The 24,638-nt window shown below is 41.0% G+C and overlaps 1 protein-coding gene across 27 annotated transcripts in view; it reads left to right on the top strand.

The window, feature by feature from the left end:
* LOC110499999 (neuronal cell adhesion molecule) overlaps positions 1-24,638 on the top strand; it is a 143,279-nt gene extending 118,641 nt beyond the window's left edge. For 18 of the 27 annotated variants that reach the window (XM_036959344.2, XM_036959332.2, XM_036959360.2 and 15 more), the window contains 15 exons: positions 676-777; positions 1,235-1,432; positions 2,086-2,156; positions 3,898-4,123; positions 4,749-4,864; positions 5,220-5,424; positions 5,638-5,760; positions 7,794-7,970; positions 8,455-8,493; positions 9,346-9,411; positions 10,097-10,225; positions 12,908-13,072; positions 15,885-16,016; positions 16,212-16,290; positions 22,128-24,638. In XM_036959344.2, the coding sequence (XP_036815239.2) occupies positions 676-777; positions 1,235-1,432; positions 2,086-2,156; positions 3,898-4,123; positions 4,749-4,864; positions 5,220-5,424; positions 5,638-5,760; positions 7,794-7,970; positions 8,455-8,493; positions 9,346-9,411; positions 10,097-10,225; positions 12,908-13,072; positions 15,885-16,016; positions 16,212-16,290; positions 22,128-22,350 (2,051 nt within the window). In that variant the 3' untranslated portion in view covers positions 22,351-24,638. The remainder of the gene's footprint in view (positions 1-675; positions 778-1,234; positions 1,433-2,085; positions 2,157-3,897; positions 4,124-4,748; positions 4,865-5,219; positions 5,425-5,637; positions 5,761-7,793; positions 7,971-8,454; positions 8,494-9,345; positions 9,412-10,096; positions 10,226-12,907; positions 13,073-15,884; positions 16,017-16,211; positions 16,291-22,127) is intronic. The other 9 variants (XM_036959392.2, XM_036959397.2, XM_036959385.2 and 6 more) reach the window with 3 other exon arrangements.

The following is a 24,638-nucleotide window of genomic DNA, read 5'->3' as shown; positions in this document are numbered from 1 at the left end:
AAACGGAGTCTGTGAGTGTGGAGCAATTACTAGTGCCTTTAAAGGGATACTTGGGGATTTGGGCAATAATGCCATTTTTCTACTTCCCCAGAGTCAGATGAACTCATGGATACCATTTGTATGTCTCTGTGTCCAGTATGAAGGAAGTCAGAGATACTTTTGCGAGCCAATGCTAACTAGCATTAGTGCAAAGACTGGAAGACTATGGTATCTACTAGCATGCTAGCAGTTACCATAGATTTCCAGTCAATGTGCTAACGCTTGTTAGCAATTGCGCAAACACTACATTCGCAAACTTCCTTCAAACTGCACACAAAGGCATAAAAAAATGGTATCTACGAGTTCATCCGACTCTGGAGAAGTACAGTAGATAAAGGGCTTCATTGCCTGAATGCTGAAGTATCTCTGTAATCCACAGATATGTTTGTCACACTGCTTGGTGTCGCTGTCCCTGCTGCAGAGTGGGGTGAAGGGTTTCATTTCCATCCAGCTCATATGTCTAAAGCTTTTCTTGTGGCAATAAAAAGGGTCTTCTCTTGCTGTGTTCCATACTTATTTTTTTTATCAGTCTGTGGTTCCATACGTGGCATGGCATGAACAAATAATGTTGTCGTGCTGGGAGTCACTGTAAAGTAGCTGTCTATTACACTGAGCTAAATGTCCTGTGTTCTCCAGAACAACCAGACCCTCCTACTGACCTGGAGTTGACCGACATGAAACCCAGGAGTGTCCAGCTCACCTGGATACCTGGAGACGAACACAAAAGCCCTATTCACAGTACGCACCTGCTGTACCTCTCTGTGTGTGTGTGTGTGTGTGTGTGTGTGTGTGTGTGTGTGTGTGTGTGTGTGTGTGTGTGTGTGTGTGTGTGTGTGTGTGTGTAGTGCTAATGACAGACTGCTATTCCCAGAACACTATCTAATGGCTGTATCATTATTATCTTGAGACTACGGCCACAGTGCTATTAGGTTTAGTCAATCTCACTGTTTTTAATGATGTTAGCACTACTCAGAGTACTTGCTAATTATGTTTGTTCAGCACTACCCATATCATATGTATTTAATGGTGAATTTGATGGGTTTCTGATAGTGTCAGGATCTTCCAGGGTAATGTTAGGTATACAGTATATCAGGGAGCTCAGAGAGATTAGGCTTGTGTCAACTATACCAAGACTGAAGTTAGATAATACATTCCCTGCAATCATTCACAATTTTTCCACTTCTTTCCCCCTCAGAATTTGTGATCCAGTACACAGACTCTCTCCACGATCATGGCCACTGGCACAACCTGACGCATGTCCCGGGCAGCAAGACCACGGCCCACCTCGAACTGTCCCCTTACGTTCACTACTCCTTCAGAGTCCTGGCCCTGAACGCTGTGGGTCTCTCCGATCCCTCCAACCCCTCCCACATGTACAAGACCAATCCTGCAGGTACAGATTCTAGAATTGACTTGTTAATAATGGGGTTGATTTGGCACCGTTGATTTGGCATTCTGTTGATTTGGCATTCTGTTGTTCGTGTATGCTGTTGATTTGTGCATTCTGTTGATTTGTGCATACTGTTGATTTGTGCATACTGTTGATTTGTGCATACTGTTGATTTGTGCATTCTGTTGATTTGTGCATACTGTTGATTTGTGCATTCTGTTGATTTGTGCATACTGTTGATTTGTGCATATTGTTGATTTGTGCATACTGTTGATGTGTGCATTCCGTTGATTTGAGCATACTGTTGATTTGTGCATTCTGTTGATTTGGACATACTGTTGATTTGTGCATTCTGTTGATTTGTGCATACTGTTGATTTGTGCATACTGTTGATTTGTGCATTCTGTTGATTTGTGCATACTGTTGATTTGTGCATTCTGTTGATTTGTGCATACTGTTGATTTGTGCATACTGTTGATTTGTGCATTCTGTTGATTTGTGCATACTGTTGATTTGGACATTCTGTTGATTTGTGCATTCTGTTGATTTGGACATTCTGTTGATTTGTGCATTCTGTTGATTTGGACATACTGTTGATTTGTACATGCTGTTGATTTGGCATTCTGTGTAATTTAACATTTCTTCACCTGCTTCAGCTCCAGATGAGAACCCCAGCGGAGTTAAAGGTTTTGGAACTGAACGTGACAATCTTATGATATTGTGGAAGGTAAGCTACAGCTGTAGCATTTTATTTGTAAGGAAGTTGGTGTCAGCTGTTCATTAATGCAGTACTGTGATTGGTGCCTGTCAGCTGTTCGTTAATGCAGTACTGTGAATGGTGCCTGTCAGCTGTTCATTAATGCAGTACTGTGAATGGTGCCTGTCAGCTGTTCATTAATGCAGTACTGTGAATGGTGCCTGTCAGCTGTTCATTAATGCAGTACTGTGATTGGTGCCTGTCAGCTGTTCATTGATGCAGTACTGTGATTGGTGCCTGTCAGCTGTTCATTAATGCAGTACTGTGAATGGTGCCTGTCAGCTGTTCATTAATGCAGTTCTGTGATTGGCGCCTGTCAGCTGTTCATTAATGTAGTAATGTGATTGGTGCCTGTCAGCTGTTCATTAATGCAGTACTGTGAATGGTGCCTGTCAGCTGTTCATTAATGCAGTACTGTGATTGGCGCCTGTCAGCTGTTCATTAATGCAGTACTGTGAATGGTGCCTGTCAGCTGTTCATTAATGCAGTACTGTGAATGGTGCCTGTCAGCTGTTCATTAATGTAGTAATGTGATTGGTGCCTGTCAGCTGTTCATTAATGCAGTACTGTGATTGGTGCCTGTCAGCTGTTCATTGATGCAGTACTGTGATTGGTGCCTGTCAGCTGTTCATTAATGCAGTACTGTGATTGGTGCCTGTCAGCTGTTCATTAATGCAGTACTGTGAATGGTGCCTGTCAGCTGTTCATTAATGCAGTACTGTGATTGGTGCCTGTCAGCTGTTCATTGATGCAGTACTGTGATTGGTGCCTGTCAGCTGTTCATTAATGCAGTACTGTGATTGGTGCCTGTCAGCTGTTCATTAATGCAGTACTGTGAATGGTGCCTGTCAGCTGTTCATTAATGCAGTACTGTGAATGGTGCTGGTCAGCTGTTCATTAATGCAGTACTGTGAATGGTGCCTGTCAGCTGTTCATGAATGCAGTACTGTGAATGGTGCCTGTCAGCTGTTCATTAATGCAGTACTGTGAATGGTGCCTGTCAGCTGTTCATTAATGCAGTACTGTGAATGGTGCCTGTCAGCTGTTCATTAATGCAGTACTGTGATTGGTGCCTGTCAGCTGTTCATTAATGCAGTACTGTGAATGGTGCCTGTCAGCTGTTCATTAATGCAGTACTGTGAATGGTGCCTGTCAGCTGTTCATTAATGCAGTACTGTGAATGGTGCCTGTCAGCTGTTCATTAATGCAGTACTGTGATTGGTGCCTGTCAGCTGTTCATGAATGCAGTACTGTGATTGGTGCCTGTCAGCTATTCATTAATGCAGTACTGCGAATGGTGCTGGTCAGCTGTTCATTAATGCTGTACTGTGAATGGTGCCTGTCAGCTGTTCATGAATGCAGTACTGTGAATGGTGCCTGTCAGCTGTTCATTAATGCAGTACTGTGATTGGTGCCTGTCAGCTATTCATTAATGCAGTACTGTGAATGGTGCTGGTCAGCTATTCATTAATGCAGTACTGCGAATGGTGCCTGTCAGCTATTCATTAATGCAGTACTGTGAATGGTGCCTGTCAGCTGTTCATTAATGCGGTACTGTGAATTTCCTTGTCAGCTGTTCATTAATGCAGTACTGTGAATGGTGCCTGTCAGCTATTCATTAATGCAGTACTGCGAATGGTGCCTGTCAGCTGTTCATTAATGCAGTACTGTTAGTCACAGTAATAACAATGTGATTCACTGTATCTCGTAGCCACTGTCAGGCCTCCAGGCTAACGGTCCAGGCCTGCAGTACAAGGTGATGTGGAGACAGAAGGATGTGGACAAGAACTGGACGTCAGTGACCGTGGCCAACGTCTCCAAGTTCATGGTCTCTGGGACTCCCACCTTCACACCATACGAGGTCAAGGTTCAAGCCATTAACAACAACGGGATTGGCCCTGATCCAGCTGTGGTCACTGGACACTCCGGAGAGGACTGTGAGTCACGCAGCGCCATTTTGTTTCTTTAAGGATTCACGATGGGCCGGTTTCCTGGACTGTAAAGCATGCTTATTGTTTTTAAACATTAAGATTTATTTATCAGGCACTCTTATCCAGAGCGATTAGGGTTTGGTGCCTTGCTCAATGGCACATCGGCAGATTGTTCACCTAGTCAGCTCAGCCATTCAAACCAGCGACCTTTCGGTTACTGTCCCAACACTCTTAACCACTAGGCTATCTGCTGCCCCTAATGGAGAATCTCCATTGAAGTGCTTCTAAGGTGTCAGGTATGAATGTGTGTCCTGAAAACTGACTGTTGTGTTGCATGACGTGACAGATACAGAGTTGTTACATGTTCTATCTCTTCTTCGTTTGATCTGTTCTTGGAAGTTAGGGAACAAAATGGCGGCGACAGAGAGTGCTGCCTCGCTTCTAGTCCTTACAAGCATTTCACTACACTCGCAATAACATCTGCTAACCATATGTATGTGGCAAATAAAAATGGATTTGATTTCAACTACAGGAGAAGTTGTAATTGTCTCAAATGAAGTGGTGTTGTTCTGTCCCTTAGTGTGACTGGTTTCTGTTGTAATTGTGTTCCTTCTGATTGGGTTTCCCACAGTGCCGGTGCAGGCTCCAGACAGTGTCCAGGTCCTAGTGTTGAACAGCACCCTGGCTGAGGTGCACTGGGAGCCTGTCCCACCGAAGACAGTACGGGGACACCTCAAGGGATACAAGGTACTGTACACAACGCTGTCTTCAAAGATGAGAGGATCAAACAGTAGACGCATAGAAACAGACACACAGACAGACACATGCACGCACACATGCCGCTTACCCCCTACCATGACACACACACACACACCAATTTCATAGCTCTATATTTGTATATCTCAGGTGAGCTACTGTCGTTAGCGGAACCTCCACAACCCCCCTCCCCCCCCCCCCCCTCCCCAACACACACACATCCATCTAACTTCTCTGTATCTGTGTCTTTACCAGGTCGATTACTGTCGTTAGCGGAGCCTCCACAACCCCCCTCCTCCAACACACACACACCAGTCTAATTCCTCTGTATCTGTGTCTCTACCAGGTGTCTTACTGGCGTGAGAGGAGCCTCCACAAACACAACCCCCACCGTGTGGAGCAGCAGTTTCTGTCCTTCAGTGGGAACAAGAGTCATGGCATGCTCCCAGGCCTGCAGCCTTACAGCCTCTACCTGTTCAACATCAGGGTTTACAATGGCAAGGGGGAGGGCCCCGCCAGCTCCAACCTGCAGTTTGAGACCCCCGAAGGAGGTAGGAGGAGCCAACATTCATTAATTCTACGTCATAAAATATAGAAACTAGAACAGACATTCTCATTCAACTCAACGCTCCGTGTTGGTGGGCCGGCATTCATAGTTAGTGTACTGATTCAAGGAAGCTTTTGTGCTCAACTCAACTTACATTACAAAAAAATACAGATGAAGATTGATTTGTGTGAATATCCCTTTTGTGTCTATCATGCAGTTCCTGGGCCGCCATCTTTCCTGAGGATCACCAACTCTAACCTGAACAATTTGACTCTGGAATGGGGTCCTCCCAACGACCGCAACGGACACCTCACCGGCTACATCCTCAAATACCAGCAAGGTGAGCCTTCACACCTACCTATGTTAAGGACAGGTTGCATAAGGGATAAGATAGTAGATCTTTAGAGCTAGAGGTTCTGTCAGAAATTTGAGATTTGAGAGATTTGAGAGCCTTTCTTGATGATTCCAAAACTTATTTGCTGTCTGTAGTGTTGTCTAGTGTACAGGATGAGTTACTACATGATGAGTTACTACATGATGAGTTACTACAGGATGAATTACTACAGGATGAGTTACTACAGGAGGAGTTACTACAGGAGGAGTTACTACAGGATGAGTTACTACATGAGGAGTTACTACATCATGAGTTACTACATGAGGAGTTACTACATCATGAGTTACTACATGAGGAGTTACTACATCATGAGTTACTACATGAGGAGTTACTACATCATGAGTTACTACAGGATGAGTTACTACAGGATGAGTTACTACATGATGCGTTACTACAGGAGGAGTTACTACAGGATGAGTTACTACATGAGGAGTTACTACATCATGAGTTACTACATCATGAGTTACTACATGATGAGTTACTACATGAGGAGTTACTACATCATGAGTTACTACAGGATGAGTTACTACATGAGGAGTTACTACATGATGAGTTACTACAGGAGGAGTTACTACATGATGAGTTACTACATGATGAGTTACTACATGAGGAGTTACTACATCATGAGTTACTACATGAGGAGTTACTACATCATGAGTTACTACAGGATGAGTTACTACAGGATGAGTTACTACATGATGAGTTACTACAGGAGGAGTTACTACAGGAGTAGTTACTACAGGATGAGTTACTACATCATGAGTTACTACATCATGAGAAACTACATGATGAGTTACTACATGAGGAGTTACTATATCATGAGTTACTACATGAGGAGTTACTACATCATGAGTTACTACATGAGGAGTTACTACATCATGAGTTACTACATCATGAGTTACTACATGATGAGTTACTAGATGATGAGTTACTATGGGAGGAGTTACTACAGGATGAGTTACTACAGGATGAGTTACTACATGATGAGTTACTACAGGATGAGTTACTACAGGATGAGTTACTACATGAGGAGTTACTACATGAGGAGTTACTACATGATGAGTTACTACATGATGAGTTACGAGATGATGAGTTACTACAGGAGGAGTTACTACAGAAGGAGTTACTACATGAGCAGTTACTACAGGAGGAGTTACTACAGGAGGAGTTACTACAGGAGGATTTACTACAGGATGAGTTACTACAGGAGGAGTTACTACAGGAGGAGTTATTACAGGAGGAGTTACTACAGGAGGAGTTACTACATGAGGAGTTACTACATGAGGAGTTACTACAGGAGGAGTTACTACAGGAGGAGTTACTACAGGAGGAGTTACTACAGGATGAGTTACTACGGGTGGAGTTATTACAGGAGGAGTTACTACATGAGGAGTTACTACAGGAGGAGTTACTACGGGATGAGTTATTACAGTAGGAGTTACTACAGGAGTAGTTACTACAGGAGGATTTATCATGGGAAGAGTTATTACAGGAGTAGTTACTACAGGAGGAGTTATCATGGGAAGAGTTATTACAGTAGGCGTTATTACAGTAGGCATGTATGTACAGGATGTTGTATTGACCAAACCAGAAACATCTACAAACAGCTCTCCACATCTACCTTATCCACTCCTCCACCTCTACCTTACCTCCTCCTCCACCTCTCCAATCCTCCACCTCTCTCCTCCTCCACCTCTACCTTACCTCCTCCTCCACCTCTCCCCTCCCCTCCTCCACCTCTACCTTACCTCCTCCTCCACCTCTCCCCTCCTCCACCTCTACCTTACCTCCTCCTCCACCTCTCCCCTCCTCCACCTCTACCTTACCTCCTCCTCCACCTCACCTCTCCTCCACCTCTCCCCTCCTCCACCTCTACCTTACCTCCTCCTCCACCTCTCCCCTCCTCCACCTCTACCTTACCTCCTGCTCCACCTCACCCCTCCTCCACCTCTACCTTACCTCCTCCTCCACCTCTTCAGTCAACAACTCCAACGAGCTGGGTCCGATTGAAGAGCTGGCCCTGCCGGCCAACAAGACCTCCGTCACGCTCCCCAACCTCAAGTACAGCACACGCTACAAGTTTTATTTCAATGCCAAAACAGGCCAGGGAGCAGGGCCCGTCATTACAGAGGAAGCCATCACTATTATGGACGAAGGTAAGTGTGAAAGTACTCTACTGAAGGTCACAAGTGGAAAACAAACTTTGACTGTAGTCAAAGACGGTGGAGGACGTACCCTGTAAATTGATATGGTTACATACCATTCCACACATGTACCAGGTTGAATGGTTCAAGTCAACACCAAACATCTAGATGGTGTATTGTGTGTCTTATACTCGTATGCTTCTCTGTTTTATGTTCATGATGTCAGTCTGTTGTCCTTGTGGATCTACTGTTGAATCGTCTTCAGTGTGTCAGACAGTGTACAGCTTTGTGCCAAAGCATGATATAACCTCAGTGTTGTAATGGTTGTAAGAACACTAACTGTGAGTGTGTTTCCCAGTACTTTGACATTAGCTGGTCCAGTTAGTTTTGTATTACAGCATGTTCCTGCTTACTCACTGGTTCATTTAGTGAAAGGGACTGCAGGAGCCATATTGACTTTGATATCAACTTTTGTGTCCCCTCTTTTCCCTCAAAGTCCTAATGTATCAGCCTTCAGTAGACGAGGTTGGAGGAGGTACCTGTAGCTCTCAGAGTCTGCATGCTCCTCATACAAACAGATCCGGGCCCATATTTACAAAGCATCTCAGAATAAGAGTACTGACCTAGAATCAGTTTTAATGAATAGATCAGCACTCATACTGTACTCTGAGATGCTTTACGCTTCAAAGACCCGTCTAAGCCTGTGTTCCCCTTTGGAAGACTCTCCTCCTGCTCCCACCAATCCCCTTGACCCCTCGACTCAGCAGGACCTGAATTCCAATCTGAAACGTTGAAGATAGCTACATACAGATGTAGAATCTTAATTTGACCTATATTGTCACAGCAAGTGTTACAATAAAACATGTACAAACATAATCCTGCAGCAAACGAATTTGAACGTTTCGTCCATAATTTTGTGCATTTTTTCAGTGAATTTCTGTAAATCCCAAAGCTCATCTGCATTTCCTATTGGCGCAGGGAAATCCTCAGCAACAATAGAGTGATCAAATTAAAATCCTACATCTGTACAGACATAATTATATGATGTGGTGCTTATTTGGCTGCTGTAACACCAATAACCATATAGCACACTCAAAACTCTTCCGTGTTGCATCTTACTTGCTAACGGCGTGATGGCGTCTCTGTGACTGCTGATCTATGTCTGTATTTCTATGTCTGGCTGGTGCTGTGTCGTCCCATGCATGACATTGTGCGTGTTTGAACCCTGCTCCGACTGATCCCCCCCCCCTCAGACATGCTGACCTCCACTGCATGCGTGGTAACGGACCTGTTTGTAGCCAGCTCACTATCTTACCTTTGCCTGTGGTTGAAGCTGCCGTGTCTGTTGAGTGTTGGGTATTTCTTATTCTTCTCCGTGTTGTTCCAGGGAACACCCGAACCCAAACCTCACCTCCCATAGCAGGGTCTCCTCCACGCCACCCATTCCACAAGGGTACAGCCGCTCGAGTCAATGTCCATGCACATCTTACAGTCTTAGTGATTTCCTAAATGTATTACAAATGTTCAGGCTTTATTGTCTGAATCTGTTTGTAAGGTACTTGTAGGAGAGGAGTAACTGTAGATTTAATAGAAGTAGGACTAACTGAAAGTGGAATGGAAAATCAACGTGTATCTTGCTTTGATTTAGACCTATAGATTCTATGATACAGACAGATGTTCAATATAATCTATGCCTACAAGCAAATTATGTGTTATTTGTATGGTATAAACCAGTGTTTCCCAACCTTTTTTAGTTGTTGTATCACCAACTGAATTTTGCTTTGCCCCGGAGTACCCCTCAAGTACCCCCTTGTGTATTTTACCAGTAAGCCTATGGTCTCTTTGGTCGTCTCAAGTACCCCCCGTTGATAGGCCAAGTACCCACAGGGATCCTCGTACCCCTGGTTGGGAACCACTGGTATAAACTGTTGCAGAGTTAGCTACGGGCTTTGTCAGTATATAAGTAAGTTGAGTGTGAGTACACAGACTTAAAGTCAGACTCAGGTTGATATATTTTTACGTAGTATTTTAAGAGTATTTTCAGCAGGAACAGTTTGATTAGAACTGTATTTTTCCAATTGACCTTTGACCTACATGGTGTGAGCTTTATGGTTGTCTTCTTCTCTCGTTGTGCTCAGTGCATCCAGCGGCTCCGGCATTCGGGAACGTTAGCTCCTCCGTGGGAGAGGACGGAATGCTTATCAGTTGGGAGTACTGGGGAGCGGAAAAACATGTTTATGTAGAATATATCATTAAGAACGACAACAGTAAGACAAACTATTTTATCCACTGTACATCCGTTATACTTAAACATATAGGCACAAGAGACTCCTACTCAGTGATTTGCTAATACGGGTTTATGCAAACATGGGCAGTTACAGTATCAGTCTAAAGTGTGGACACATCCTACTCATTCAAGGGTTTTTTTTCTTTATTTTTGCTATTTTCTACATTGTAAAGAAAAACCCTTGAATGAGTAGGTTGTGTCAAACTTTTGAACTGTACTGTATGTCTAGCACAGATAGGATAAATGGTCTAGTCTGATTAAAAAAATAATCTTTGATATACTGCCTTCAAACTGCCTCGACACAAACCTAATAATAAACAGGAAGAAGCAGCAGAAACAGTCTAAACAGAGTTGGGCGACTCCAGTCCTCGGGGGCCGGAGTGCTGTCACACTTTTCCTCCATCCCTAGCAAACACAGCTGATTAAACTAATTGTATTCTAAACTGAATATCATGATTAGTTGATTATTGGAGTCAGGTGTGTTCGCTGGGGCTGGGGAAAAAGGGTGACCCTAATCAGACCCCCGAGGACTGGACTTGCCCATCCGGGGTCTAAAAGGATATTTTTAATATCCCATTTTGATTAAACTCTCAACATGTCTGTAGTTGTTTTGTTGACCTACACCGAGGGTAAAAACACACACCTAAAGTAATTGTGTTTGTAGTATAAATATTTAGAAACACTGAATTCAAATCCTCAAATGTGTTTGTACCATCCCCATAAATGTAATAGGGACAATAATGTAGTAAAAGTACCGGCTGAAATAGCATATTAGAGTAATCTGATTTAGTTGAATAACACAATTCTTCACTGAGACACATCCTCTAATGATTTATTATAATCATACTTCCTTTGTAGAGTTCCAGGAAATAACATACTATGCACGTGGGTCTTTCTATAAATAATGGGCACAATGTGGGACATTGGGATCAAAATAAAAAATATTTTTATGCAGTTCCACATGTGTATTTAGAGGAGTAAAAGTGAATATATGCAAATTGCCCTTAACTCCAGCTATACAACAACATACATTGGCTACAATAATTACTTGGACTTTTCAAGCACCCAATTGAGGACATTTTCAAGGTAGGCCTATTCCAATACTTGCATTTTTGAGCTCCAAATTCAAGTTCAAGTAGGCTTCTTCCAGCCCCTTGTAATTGTTTAAAATTGCAGGAGTAACATGGAAAATAGTGTTGTTTTGTCCTGTTATTTCATTACCAAATCATAGTCTCAATAAGCCCACTAGGCTATGTAATGTGTTGTCATTAAATCCAGAATAATTCATAGGAGAGCGTTGGGTGTTGCGCAATAGTCTATCCTACACAATTGCGCACAGCAGACTTCAGGTGTCCAATCAGAAGCACAAAAACATAGGAAAACATGAACACATTAACTAGGATGCGTTCTCTGTTAAATCTAACGAGACCCTGCTGTAAATCTAACGAGACCCTGCTGTAAATCTAACGAGACCCTGCTGTAAATCTAACGAGACCCTGCTGTAAATCTAACGAGACCCTGCTGTAAATGTAACGAGACCCTGCTGTAAATCAAGCTGACAACAACAGAAGATAAACATCAAGTCACTCGGGTTATTAGATCCAACCTGGATCCAGGCACCACTGTCTTCACCGGTGTAACCAATGAGACACCAACATATTCTGGACATTCCTTTTTTTCCAGCACTGTTGTTGTGTCACAGTCACTTTCACAACAGCTGTTCTTCACCTGACTGTCAGTCAGAAAATTCCTTCCTGGATCAGCTAATGATGTGTGAAAATACCACGGCGTAACTAATCAGTTGGACAACAAATGTGCATCCAACAAGTATTATACATAATTACTGAAGAACCACGGTAACGACAGTATCGATGTAGGTTTTCAGTATTCAGGTAAGGTGACTCTTTTGGTTGAAGCATTGGATTTTGCAATCGCATGTATTATTTTGGATTTGTGTGCCCATGAAAACTGTTTTCACACCGTAACATAAGAAGAAACTGAATGTTACCTAGTTACACAGCATTTCTGAGATCTCTATACAACAAATTGTCAGACAGCTAGATCCAGGATTCTCACAGAGTTCAAGTTCAATGTCTATTTTAACCGATTAATGCTTAATATATGATCTAACGAAAACTTACACTGCCATAAATGCAAGGCCAGAAAAGTAATGTCACATGATTTTGAACAAATTGGCAAAGACACCAACCATGATAAAGGATTAACAGGTTTTAAATCAACTCGTGAATTTAATTGAATATAGCTAAGATCCCCATTATATCTTAACGTAATGACATGAAAAAAATTAGCTGATTATTATCAATGGCTTATCAATATCTGTGACAAGTTGCCCCGTGTAGGAAATACTCACTGGTTCCCTAGTTTATAGAAAGACCCATATACACAATTAGTGATATCTAATATTGATATGATAGACGCCAGTTCATGACACAAGATAAAACCATCCCTTCATGAAACTCCATAGCCCATCCCAACGTTGTTACAATGTCAGGTGTACGGTGGACATATTAGGACATCAACAATGTTAGTCTAACTAAGTACGGTAGTCCTAATATGCGTACCGTACATTCTGACTATGATGGATGTCCTAAAATGTGCACCGGACAGACAAACATCTTTCAAAGCGCCTTTCTTCCTGCAGCTCTCGGTGAAGAGGATTGGCAGAAAGAGTATGTAAATGGATCTCAGGCCTATGTGCTGAAGGGCTTAAAGGAGGGCTTGTCCTATAGGGTACGCGTGGTTGCCAAGGGTCACGACGACCAAGCGGTGCTCCACCAATCAGAAGAGCTTTTGGTGACCGTTCCAGGTGAGGCAGCATGCGATTGGCTGGTCGTCACCGGCGCCGCCCGGCCTCGCCTTGCCTTGCCTTGCCTTGCCCTGTGTTGATGTAGAGATTGAGAAACATGTTTGGTATGCTAGCTGTGTAATTCTCTACTGCTTAGGCACCTATTCAGTAGGTAAACAATTTTGTTTATTAACAGTATATCTGTTGTCGTGGTCATTCTAATGTTCAGGTGAGATATAGACTGGGTGGTTTTCATCCTGTCTGTGTGTTGTTTTCCTGGAGAGACGTCCTGTAAGACCATCTCCTTGTAGATCATATCATTCACTTAATGACGGAGATATAATCCACCTGACTGTCCTTCTGTGCTTAACTTGTCTGTGTGTGTGTGTGTGTGTGTGTGTGTGTGTGTGTGTGTGTGTGTGTGTGTGTGTGTGTGTGTGTGTGTGTGTGTGTGTGTGTGTGTGTGTGTGTGTGTGTGTGTGTGAGATTGAGAGGAAAGAAAGAGTGCTAGAAAACCTGAGAACGTTGTTTGCCTCACCTACTGACGGAGTTGAGCTGTTAGCCATCATAATCACTCTCTGTATTAATGTGCCTTCTTTAACTTCCACAGCTGAGATGTTTAACATAACATCACTATCATAACTACTATCAACAACAACAACAAAAACAACAACATAACATCACTATCATAACTACTATCAACAACAACAACAAAAACATAACATCACTATCATAACTACTATCAACAACAACAAAAACAACAACATAACATCACTATCATAACTACTATCAACAACAACAAAAACAACAACATAACATCACTATCATAACTACTATCAACAACAACAAAAACAACAACATAACATCACTATCATAACTACTAACAACAACAACAACAAAAACAACAACAACATCGCTATCATAACTACTATCAACAACAACAACATAACATCACTATCATAACTACTATCAACAACAACAAAAACAACAACATAACATCACTATCATAACTACTATCAACAACAACAACAAAAACAATAACATCACTATCATAACTACTATCAACAACAACAAAAACAACAACATAACATCACTATCATAACTACTATCAACAACAACAACAAAAACAACAACATAACATCACTATCATAACTACTATCAACAACAACAACAACAACATAACATCACTATCATAACTACTATCAACAACAACAACAAAAACAATAACATCACTATCATAACTACTATCAACAACAACAAAAACAACAACATAACATCACTATCATAACTACTAACAAAAACAACAACAAAAACAACAACATAACATCACTATCATAACTACTATCAACAACAACAACAAAAACAACAACATAACATCGCTATCATAACTACTATCAACAACAACAACATAACATCACTATCATAACTACTATCAACAACAACAAAAACAACAACATAACATCACTATCATAACTACTATCAACAACAACAACAAAAACAATAACATCACTATCATAACTACTAACAACAACAACAACATAACATCACTATCATAACTACTAACAAAAACAACAACATAACATCACTATCATAACTACTAACAACAACAACAACATAACATCACTATCATAACTACTAACAACAACAACAACATAACATCACTATCATAACTACTAACAACAACAACAACATAACATCACTATCATAACTACTAACAACAACAACAACATAACATCACTATCATAACTACTAACAAAAACAACAACATAACATCACTATCATAACTACTAACAAAAACAACAACAAAAACAACAACATAACATCACTATCATAACTACTAACAAAAACAACAACATAACATCACTATCATAACTACTATCAACAACAACAAAAACAACAACATAACATCACTATCATAACTACTAACAAAAACAACAACATAACATCACTATCATAACTACTATCAACAACAACAAAAACAACAACATAACATCACTATCATAACTACTAACAAAAACAACAACATAACATCACTATCATAACTACTAACAACAACAACAACATAACATCAATATCATAACTACTAACAACAACAACAACAACATAACATCACTATCATAACTACTAACAAAAACAACAACAAAAACAACAACATAACATCACTATCATAACTACTATCAACAACAACAACAACATAACATAACATCACTATCATAACTACTATCAACAACAACAAAAACAACAACATAACATCACTATCATAACTACTAACAAAAACAACAACATAACATCACTATCATAACTACTATCAACAACAACAAAAACAACAACATAACATCACTATCATAACTACTATCAACAACAACAAAAACAACAACATAACATCACTATCATAACTACTAACAAAAACAACAACAAAAACAACAACATAACATCACTATCATAACTACTATCAACAACAACAACATCACATCACTATCATAACTACTATCAACAACAACACCAAAAACAACAACATAACATCACTACTGTCTGTTACAGTAACACTATGTAACAATTTCCAAACAATATGTTCAGAAATTGTATTGCTCACAAAGGGTTCTTTGGAATCCTATATTTATACTATCATGTACTTATGTTTTGATGGTCAATATTTACTTTAGGAGCTGTGATTACAATAGTGGCTGTGTGATAATAATAAGAATTCATGGATTGTCCATTAACATTGTCATTATATTACAGTATAGGAACAAGGTTTACCTTCCTCAGTTAAAGCAAGCAGGACTGTCATTAACAGTTTTCTAATGTTCTCTTCCCGTTGGTGCCTGACCAGCTATGCCATCCAGACAGGCTGACATCGCTACTCAGGGCTGGTTCATCGGCCTGATGTGTGCCATCGCTCTCCTCATCCTCGTCCTCCTCATCATCTGCTTCATTAAGAGGAATAAGGGAGGCAAATACCCAGGTGGGTGACACACACACACACACACACACACACACACACACACACACGTATACACAGACACACAAGTGCGCAAACGTTCACACACACACATGTGTATGCAGACACGCACACACAAACACACTCACTTCCGTCTCCACATCCATCACCTAGCTCAGGTCATAGTAACAGACCAATTTGCTCAATCTCTGTCCCTAGTGAAAGAAAAAGAGGATGCTCACACAGACCCAGAGTTCCAGCCCATGAAAGAGGATGACTGTACTTTTGGGGAATACAGGTGAGAAACGTGAATCTGGAGCCCGTGGGCCAAGATCCTACACCTGCCCCAAGCCAACCACCCCACCAAGGCCTCGCTCCCTCCCCTGACCTGGTATCCTCTCAGCTGGGCAGGAGCTCTGCCCCGCCCCCCCTCCTTACAGCTGACCTCCAGCTGCTTTGCCTCAGACCCCCCTCTTACAGCTGACCTTTCAAACCCCCCCCTCCAGGACCAGCATCGTTCCAACAAGGATTCTGTCAGTGCAGCTCTTTGGCGCTACACAGTAAAGCACAAGCCTGTTCTAAGGGAGGACGTTGGGATGGGGTCAGAGATGGGGATGGGGTCAGAGATGGGGACGGGGTCAGAGATGGGGACAGGGGGGGGGGACAGGGGGGGGGGGGGGGGGGGGTCTGGGTCAGAAGTGGGGTTAGTGACGGGTTCAGGGACAGGGGGGGGGGGGGGGGGGCGATTGGATTCTCCTCTGCTTAGTGTGTTGGTGGCTTGTGTGCCCCACCAACAGATTGATATTGTAGTGTGTTTGACTGTGTTGCGTCGTTCGAGAAGCAGGATATACAATATAATTCAGGTCTAAGTTTTAGGGGATTTTCAAGCTTTTAAAAACTTTCCCAAGGACTGTCAGGAAAATTTGCAGTACTCAGTTACAGCATCCCAAACTGGCATGCGTAGATACTGAAACCTGCCCCACTCATTTCTCATTTCTAATCAAATGAATCCCTTTGTAATGAATACATTATGCATATAAATATAGCTATTGTATTATATAATATACAGTGGGGCAAAAAAGTATTTAGTCAGCCACCAATTGTGCAAATTCTCCCACTTAAAAAGATGAGAGAGGCCTGTAATTTTCATCATAGGTACACTTCAACCTAGACAGACAAAATGAGAGAAAAAAATCCAGAAAATCACATTGTAGGATTTTTCTATGAATTTATTTGCAAATTATGGTGGAAAATAAGTATTTGGTCAATAACAAAAGTTTATCTCAATACTTTGTTATGTACCCTTTGTTGGCAATGACAGAGGTCAAACGTTTTCTGTAAGTCTTCACAAGGTTTTCACACACTGTTGCTGGTATTTTGGCCCATTCCTCCATGCAGATCTCCTCTAGAGCAGTGATGTTTTGGGGCTGTTGCTGGGCAACACGGACTTTCAACTCCCTCCAAAGATTTTCTATGGGGTTGAGATCTGGAGACTGGCTAGGCCACTCCAGGACCTTGAAATGCTTCTTACAAAGCCACTCCTTCGTTGCCCGGGCGGTGTGTTTGGGATCATTGTCATGCTGAAAGACCCAGCCACGTTTCATCTTCAAAGCCCTTGCTGATGGAAGGAGGTTTTCACTCAATATCTCGTGATACATGGCCCCATTCATTCTTACCTTTACACGGATCAGTCTTCCTGGTCCCTTTGCAGAAGAACAGCCCCAAAGCATGATGTTTCCACATCCATGCTTCACAGTAGGTATGGTGTTCTTTGGATGCAACTCAGCATTCTTTGTCCTCCAAACACGACAAGTTGAGTTTTTACCAAAAAGTTATATTTTGGTTTCATCTGACCATATGACATTCTCCCAATCTTCTTCTGGATCATCCAAATGCTCTCTAGCAAACTTCAGACGGGCCTGGACATGTACTGGCTTAAGCAGGGGGACACGACTGGCACTGCAGGATTTGAGTCCCTGGCGGCGTAGTGTGTTACTGATGGTAGGCTTTGTTACTTTGGTCCCAGCTCTCTGCAGGTCATACACTAGGTCCCCCCCGTGTGGTTCTGGGATTTTTGCTCACCGTTCTTGTGGTCATTTTGACCCCACGGGGTGAGATCTTGCGTGGAGCCCCAGATCGAGGGAGATTATCAATGGTCTTGTATGTCTTCCATTTCCTAATAATTGCTCCCACAGTTGATTTCTTCAAACCAAGCTGCTTACCTATTGCAGATTCAGACTTCCCAGCCTGGTGCAGGTCTACAATTTTGTTTCTGGTGTCCTTTGACAGCTCTTTGGTCTTGGCCATAGTGGAGTTTGGAGTGTGACTGTTTGAGGTTGTGGACAGGTGTCTTTTATACTGATAACAAGTTCAAACAGGTGCCATTAATACAGGTAACGAGTGGAGGACAGAGGAGCCTCTTAAAGAAGAAGTTACAGGTCTGTGAGAGCCAGAAGTCTTGCTTGTTTGTAGGTGACCAAATACTTATTTTCCACCATAATTTGCAAATAAATTCATAAAAAATCCTACAATGTGATTTTCTGGATTTTTTTCTCTCATTTTGTCTGTCATAGTTGAAGTGTACCTATGATGAAAATTACAGGCCCCTCTCATCTTTTTAAGTGGGAGAACTTGCACAATTGGTGGCTGACTAAATACTTTTTTGCCCCACTGTACATGCTTAGTAAATGAATGTTTGCATACATAAGCATACAGTGAGGGCACTCATCCCAGTCCATATTAGCTCTAACTATCTGCAGTAATCTAGATATGCTTGCACTAGCATCCTCTAATCATTTTTCTAGACTGCTTGCTTTTCCAACCACGCATGCAAATATGAAGAACGATGAAGCACTTTATTTATGTATAGCGTTTTGGAAACCTTATTTTGTACTGGTCCAGCTTTATCCCCAATTTATCTGATGGGTTTTGCTTTTGTATTTGCTATTATTACTTTTTGTATCATATATTTAAACATAAATATGTTATATAATATACATGATATGCTGTGATACATACATCTATAGATTATGGATATATAATGTTGTCTGATGTGCGTAATGTGGTGAAGATCTTATAAGAAAATTACTGTAGGCAATAATGTATTGGATGAAATCCTAGATATGTACAGTATATGTTATCCAGTATGAAGCTACTGTTGGAGGGACATGGCCAGCACTGAGAGTACTGTCAATCCCAGGGCTAAAAGGATGCTATTTAAAGTTTATACAAGGCTAAATGCTATTGTCCACATCATAACTCTATCTAGTTTGTGATCCTGACATGAGAGAAACTCTAATCTGTCCATTCAAATAAGAAAATAATAGACAATATAACACAGTTTAAATCGTTAAAAAAACAAGTATTAGATAATATATCACAAGGCTAAATGTATGATATTAGAGTGCCTTTGTGAAGAGATATCAATCTTTCCATCGATGCCATTATTCCAACCAAGGTGGACTAGAGCTTTATGTCAACAGAGACATAACAACCTAACTCTACTGACCTGTTCTGGTGTGACTGCAGTAAGTCCTGTACTATAACAACCTAACTCTACTGACCTGTTCTGGTGTGACTGCAGTAAGTCCTGTACTATAACAACCTAACTCTACTGACCTGTTCTGGTGTGACTGCAGTAAGTCCTGTACTATAACAACCTAACTCTACTGACCTGTTCTGGTGTGACTGCAGTAAGTCCTGTACTATAACCACCTAACTCTACTGACCTGTTCTGGTGTGACTGCAGTAAGTCCTGTACTATAACAACCTAACTCTACTGACCTGTTCTGGTGTGACTGCAGTAAGTCCTGTACTATAACAACCTAACTCTACTGACCTGTTCTGGTGTGACTGCAGTAAGTCCTGTACTATAACAACCTAACTCTACTGACCTGTTCTGGTGTGACTGCAGTAAGTCCTGTACTATAACAACCTAACTCTACTGACCTGTTCTGGTGTGACTGAAGTAAGTCCTGTACTATAACAACCTAACTCTACTGACCTGTTCTGGTGTGACTGCAGTAAGTCCTGTACTATAACAACCTAACTCTACTGACCTGTTCTGGTGTGACTGAAGTAAGTCCTGTACTATAACAACCTAACTCTACTGACCTGTTCTGGTGTGACTGCAGTAAGTCCTGTACTATAACAACCTAACTCTACTGACCTGTTCTGGTGTGACTGCAGTAAGTCCTGTACTATAACAACCTAACTCTACTGACCTGTTCTGGTGTGACTGCAGTAAGTCCTGTACTATAACAACCTAACTCTACTGACCTGTTCTGGTGTGACTGCAGTAAGTCCTGTACTATAACCACCTAACTCTACTGACCTGTTCTGGTGTGACTGCAGTAAGTCCTGTACTATAACAACCTAACTCTACTGACCTGTTCTGGTGTGACTGAAGTAAGTCCTGTACTATAACAACCTAACTCTACTGACCTGTTCTGGTGTGACTGCAGTAAGTCCTGTACTATAACAACCTAACTCTACTGACCTGTTCTGGTGTGACTGCAGTAAGTCCTGTACTATAACAACCTAACTCTACTGACCTGTTCTGGTGTGACTGCAGTAAGTCCTGTACTATAACCACCTAACTCTACTGACCTGTTCTGGTGTGACTGCAGTAAGTCCTGTACTATAACCACCTAACTCTACTGACCTGTTCTGGTGTGACTGCAGTAAGTCCTGTACTATAACAACCTAACTCTACTGACCTGTTCTGGTGTGACTGCAGTAAGTCCTGTACTATAACAACCTAACTCTACTGACCTGTTCTGGTGTGACTGCAGTAAGTCCTGTACTATAACAACCTAACTCTACCGACCTGTTCTGGTGTGACTGCAGAGTACTGCTAGGTGTCAGGCAAGGTAAGGAAGGGTACTGCTAGGTGTTAACCAAGGTAAGGAAGGGTACTGCTAGGTGTCAGCCAAGGTAAGGAAGGGTACTGCTAGGTGTCAGGCAAGGTAAGGAAGGGTACTGCTAGGTGTCAGGCAAGGTAAGGAAGGGTACTGCTAGGTGTCAGGCAAGGTAAGGAAGGGTACTGCTAGACTGGTGTGAGAGGAGGAACCAAAGAGCTGCTATACTGTGATGTCTGTTAGATAAACAATAACTAAAGGCTTGTTGTAAAATCCATCCCAGGATTACACCACTGTCCTTATGTGTCTTCTAAACGGTTATGAGATGTCATAAAGCCTACATAGTGATGTCATAACATATCATAGGATAATGTTTTTGTGCCATATGCAGTGATTTTGATCAGTTAACTGTAGATTGTAGCCTGATCCCGGTAGTCATTTTTATGCATTGTGATATAAGCTGACATAACCTGTTATGAATGGTAATAACACGTAGTAAATTATGAATAATCATTATTGAAGCTTTATGAAGGAGTGTTCACCTGCTATTCACTGTCAGGAATCATAACCTCACATCGATTTCAATGTTGTCTAACTAATGTTTTAAAAAAAAAAAAAAAACGTTATTTGCTGTTTCTTCATTTGTTTGCAAAATTGTAATAATTTGTATTTTTTTGCGTTGAGTCATTTGGCTGAAAATGTGCTTTTCATATTTGTTTATTTATATCATTGCCTTGGATTTTCTGTTTCTCATTGCAACCTTTGTTGGTGAGAAAAGTTTGTGTCTAGCAACACAGCACATGTTGTTATTTTCCACCTCGTGTTATGCTTTCATGAGGAATTCAGAACAGGTATGATTTTGCTTGAATTCCCCTGTTGCGTGATGGAACCAACTAATCGATCATGTCTCCATTTTTTTTTTTGACTTGGGGCAAAGTAAATTCTGCTACAGAAAATGAATCTGCTGCAGTGGACAGAAATGTTAATGACTATCAGATGTAGTACTATTTGAGTACATATTTAAGTATTTATACAATATTATCATAAGTAACTAAAATTGTAGACTGATGGGATAGATCAATGGATCAGGCCTTGGGCTATCCTACTTTCCATATTAATAAGGAAATTACAAAACTACCTTTGACCTGGGAAATCAAAGTCAAATTAATTGGCAGCCCTTCAAACGCTCCATCTAAAAAAAAAAAAAAGGCCATGCACTAAACTCCTTGTTTACATTCTCATGTCATCATAACACCTGCATGTCCTTTTCTCCTAGTGACACTGAGGACCATAAGCCGTTAAAAGGGAGCCGCACACCTTCTAACGGGACGGTGCACAGGGACAGCAGTGACGAAAGTTTAGTTGACTATGCAGGTGGAGATGGACAGTTCAACGAGGATGGGTCTTTTATTGGGCAGTACAGCGGAAAGAGCTCCATCAGGGAAACTGCTGAGGCCCACTCCCCGGTTAACACAACCGCTATGAACTCCTTTGTGTAGCCAGTCAACTGGTCAGCCAGGCCACTAGGTGGCGCTACAGTATATGCACCTTTTTTTGTGTAGCCAGGCCACTAGGCAGTGTTGCAGATTCTTATATATTCTTTGCGTAGCTAATTAGACGTTTATCCTCCCAGTCAATAGGAGACACTGCGGTGACTGTTCCATCCCCCCATATCACAGGGCAATCACATCATTGTGTGGCTTATCATCATCATCATCATCATCATCATCATTACATGCCCCACCCATCTGCACCCAGAACCACCACTGAGAACCACCCTGCTGTCACAGACACATAAGATACACATTGGAGATACTAGATACTCCTGGAGGACTACGATTCTTATACAGTGCATGGAAATCCTGAAATTATGTACATACATATATTAACATATTGAGATTAACACTAATTAGTATATTACACAGAAGATATTGTCTATCTTGGACTACTATGCGGTTCACATTTGTATCATTTACCATATTGTTTTTACAGTCAAAGCGTTATCTTGATATTATTGTGTATGTTAGAGGTACTTTTTGTCCCTCAGGGCCACCATAAAGAGGCATCAATGTCTTTGTGGACCTAGTGGTGAAATGAGTTACTAAATGTATGGCTATTATTCTATGTATTTTTGCAAGATGGGCAGTTTGTACAGTTTATACAGTTGTTGTTGCAGAAAGGTTGAATTAACAGTCACATAATGAAAAGTTGAATTTACAGTAACAAAGGTAAAGGTTGAATTTACAGTAACAAAGGTAAAGGTTGAATTTACAGTAACAAAGGGAAAGGTTGAATTTATAGTAACATAGTGAAAGGTTGAATTAACAGTCACATAGTGAAAGGTTGAATTTACAGTAACAAAGGTAAAGGTTGAATTTACAGTAACAGAGGTAAAGGTTGAATTTACAGTAACAAAGGTAAAGGTTGAATTTACAGTAGCAAAGTTAAAGGTTGAATTTAAGGTAACAAAGGTAAAGGTTGAATTTACAGTAGCAAAGGTAAAAGTTGAAATTACAGTAACAAAGGTAAAGGTTGAATTTGCAGTAACAAAAGTAAATGTTGAATTTACAGTAACAAAGGTAAAGGTTGAATTTACAGTAACAAAGGTAAAAGTTGAATTTACAGTAACAAATGTAAAGGTTGAATTTACAGTAGCAAAGGTAAATGTTGAATTTACAGTAACAAAGGTAAAGGTTGAATTTACAGTAACAAAAGTAAAGGTTGAATTTACAGTGCAGGATTTTGTACAGTATGTATATGCAGACAGAGAGCTCCTAAATGTATTATTATTTTGCTGCGAATGCAAATGCTGATGCTATACACGCCCTCATGACGTCATCCTCATGACCTTTGACCTGCATGTGACCTCATTTCCTGTGGTTTGCAACTCACATGATCTCACCTGATGGTGACCTTATGGCTCTTCTTGTCAGATGGTGACCTCATGGCTCTTCTTGTGGTGCGTGTGTCCGTGTGCACGTGTGTGTGTGCTGTTGTTGAGGGGATATTAGTCATGCTAGGAAAGAGGTGCTCACTCGTAGGAAGTACATTTGAGGTGACAAGGGTTCGCAAGCTATTTTCTTTTCTTAACTTGCATCAAGTTTTACATTGTTGTTGTTGTTTTTTTTTTTACAGAAATGTCGATTATTTGTTGAATTTGTAAATATATCATTTTGAATGTACAGAGAAACACAGCTAGAAGAGCTTAATTAAAGGGATGGTTCACCTAAATTACAAAATTTGATGACAACCTGAAAGGAAGAACTGCATGAAATAGTTTGAGAGAGCTGTGTTCAATATAGGCTACTATATATATATATATATATATATATGTGTGCATTTTTTTCTTTTTTTTTTCTTTTTTCTTAGCTGTGAACATTGTACTTTATTGTAACTAACAGGACAAATGTTGCCCATGAGTTCAAATTTGAGTTTTTTTCATTTGTCAGCAATTTAGTTGTGTATTTCTGAAATGTCACTTCTCTGTATTAAATGAAACCATACAGTACTCAGTAAACATTGAGATTTAATGTACTTTGGAGTGTTAGATAAGTACTATAATGTACTATAACATTGTGGTTTTCTGCTTCATGTGGGTTATTCAGCACAAAGTCTGCCAAACTCATCCACTTTGTGACAGTATTGCAAAACGGTTGTATTCTTATTCAAAAACAGTTTCAAGGTTTTTACTAACAATTTATGTCTCTTTTCATTTATATTTAAGTTTCTCCACTTATTGCAAGAATGAAGTGGAAATATAATGAATGAATAAAATATAATGATCTGC

Source organism: Oncorhynchus mykiss, chromosome 2, assembly GCF_057628025.1.
Source record: "Oncorhynchus mykiss isolate SJ-2025 chromosome 2, ASM5762802v1, whole genome shotgun sequence".
NCBI lineage: Eukaryota > Metazoa > Chordata > Actinopteri > Salmoniformes > Salmonidae > Oncorhynchus > Oncorhynchus mykiss.
The sequence above is the reverse complement of the archived record's forward strand: the minus strand, read 5'-3'. Positions and strand labels throughout refer to the sequence as shown.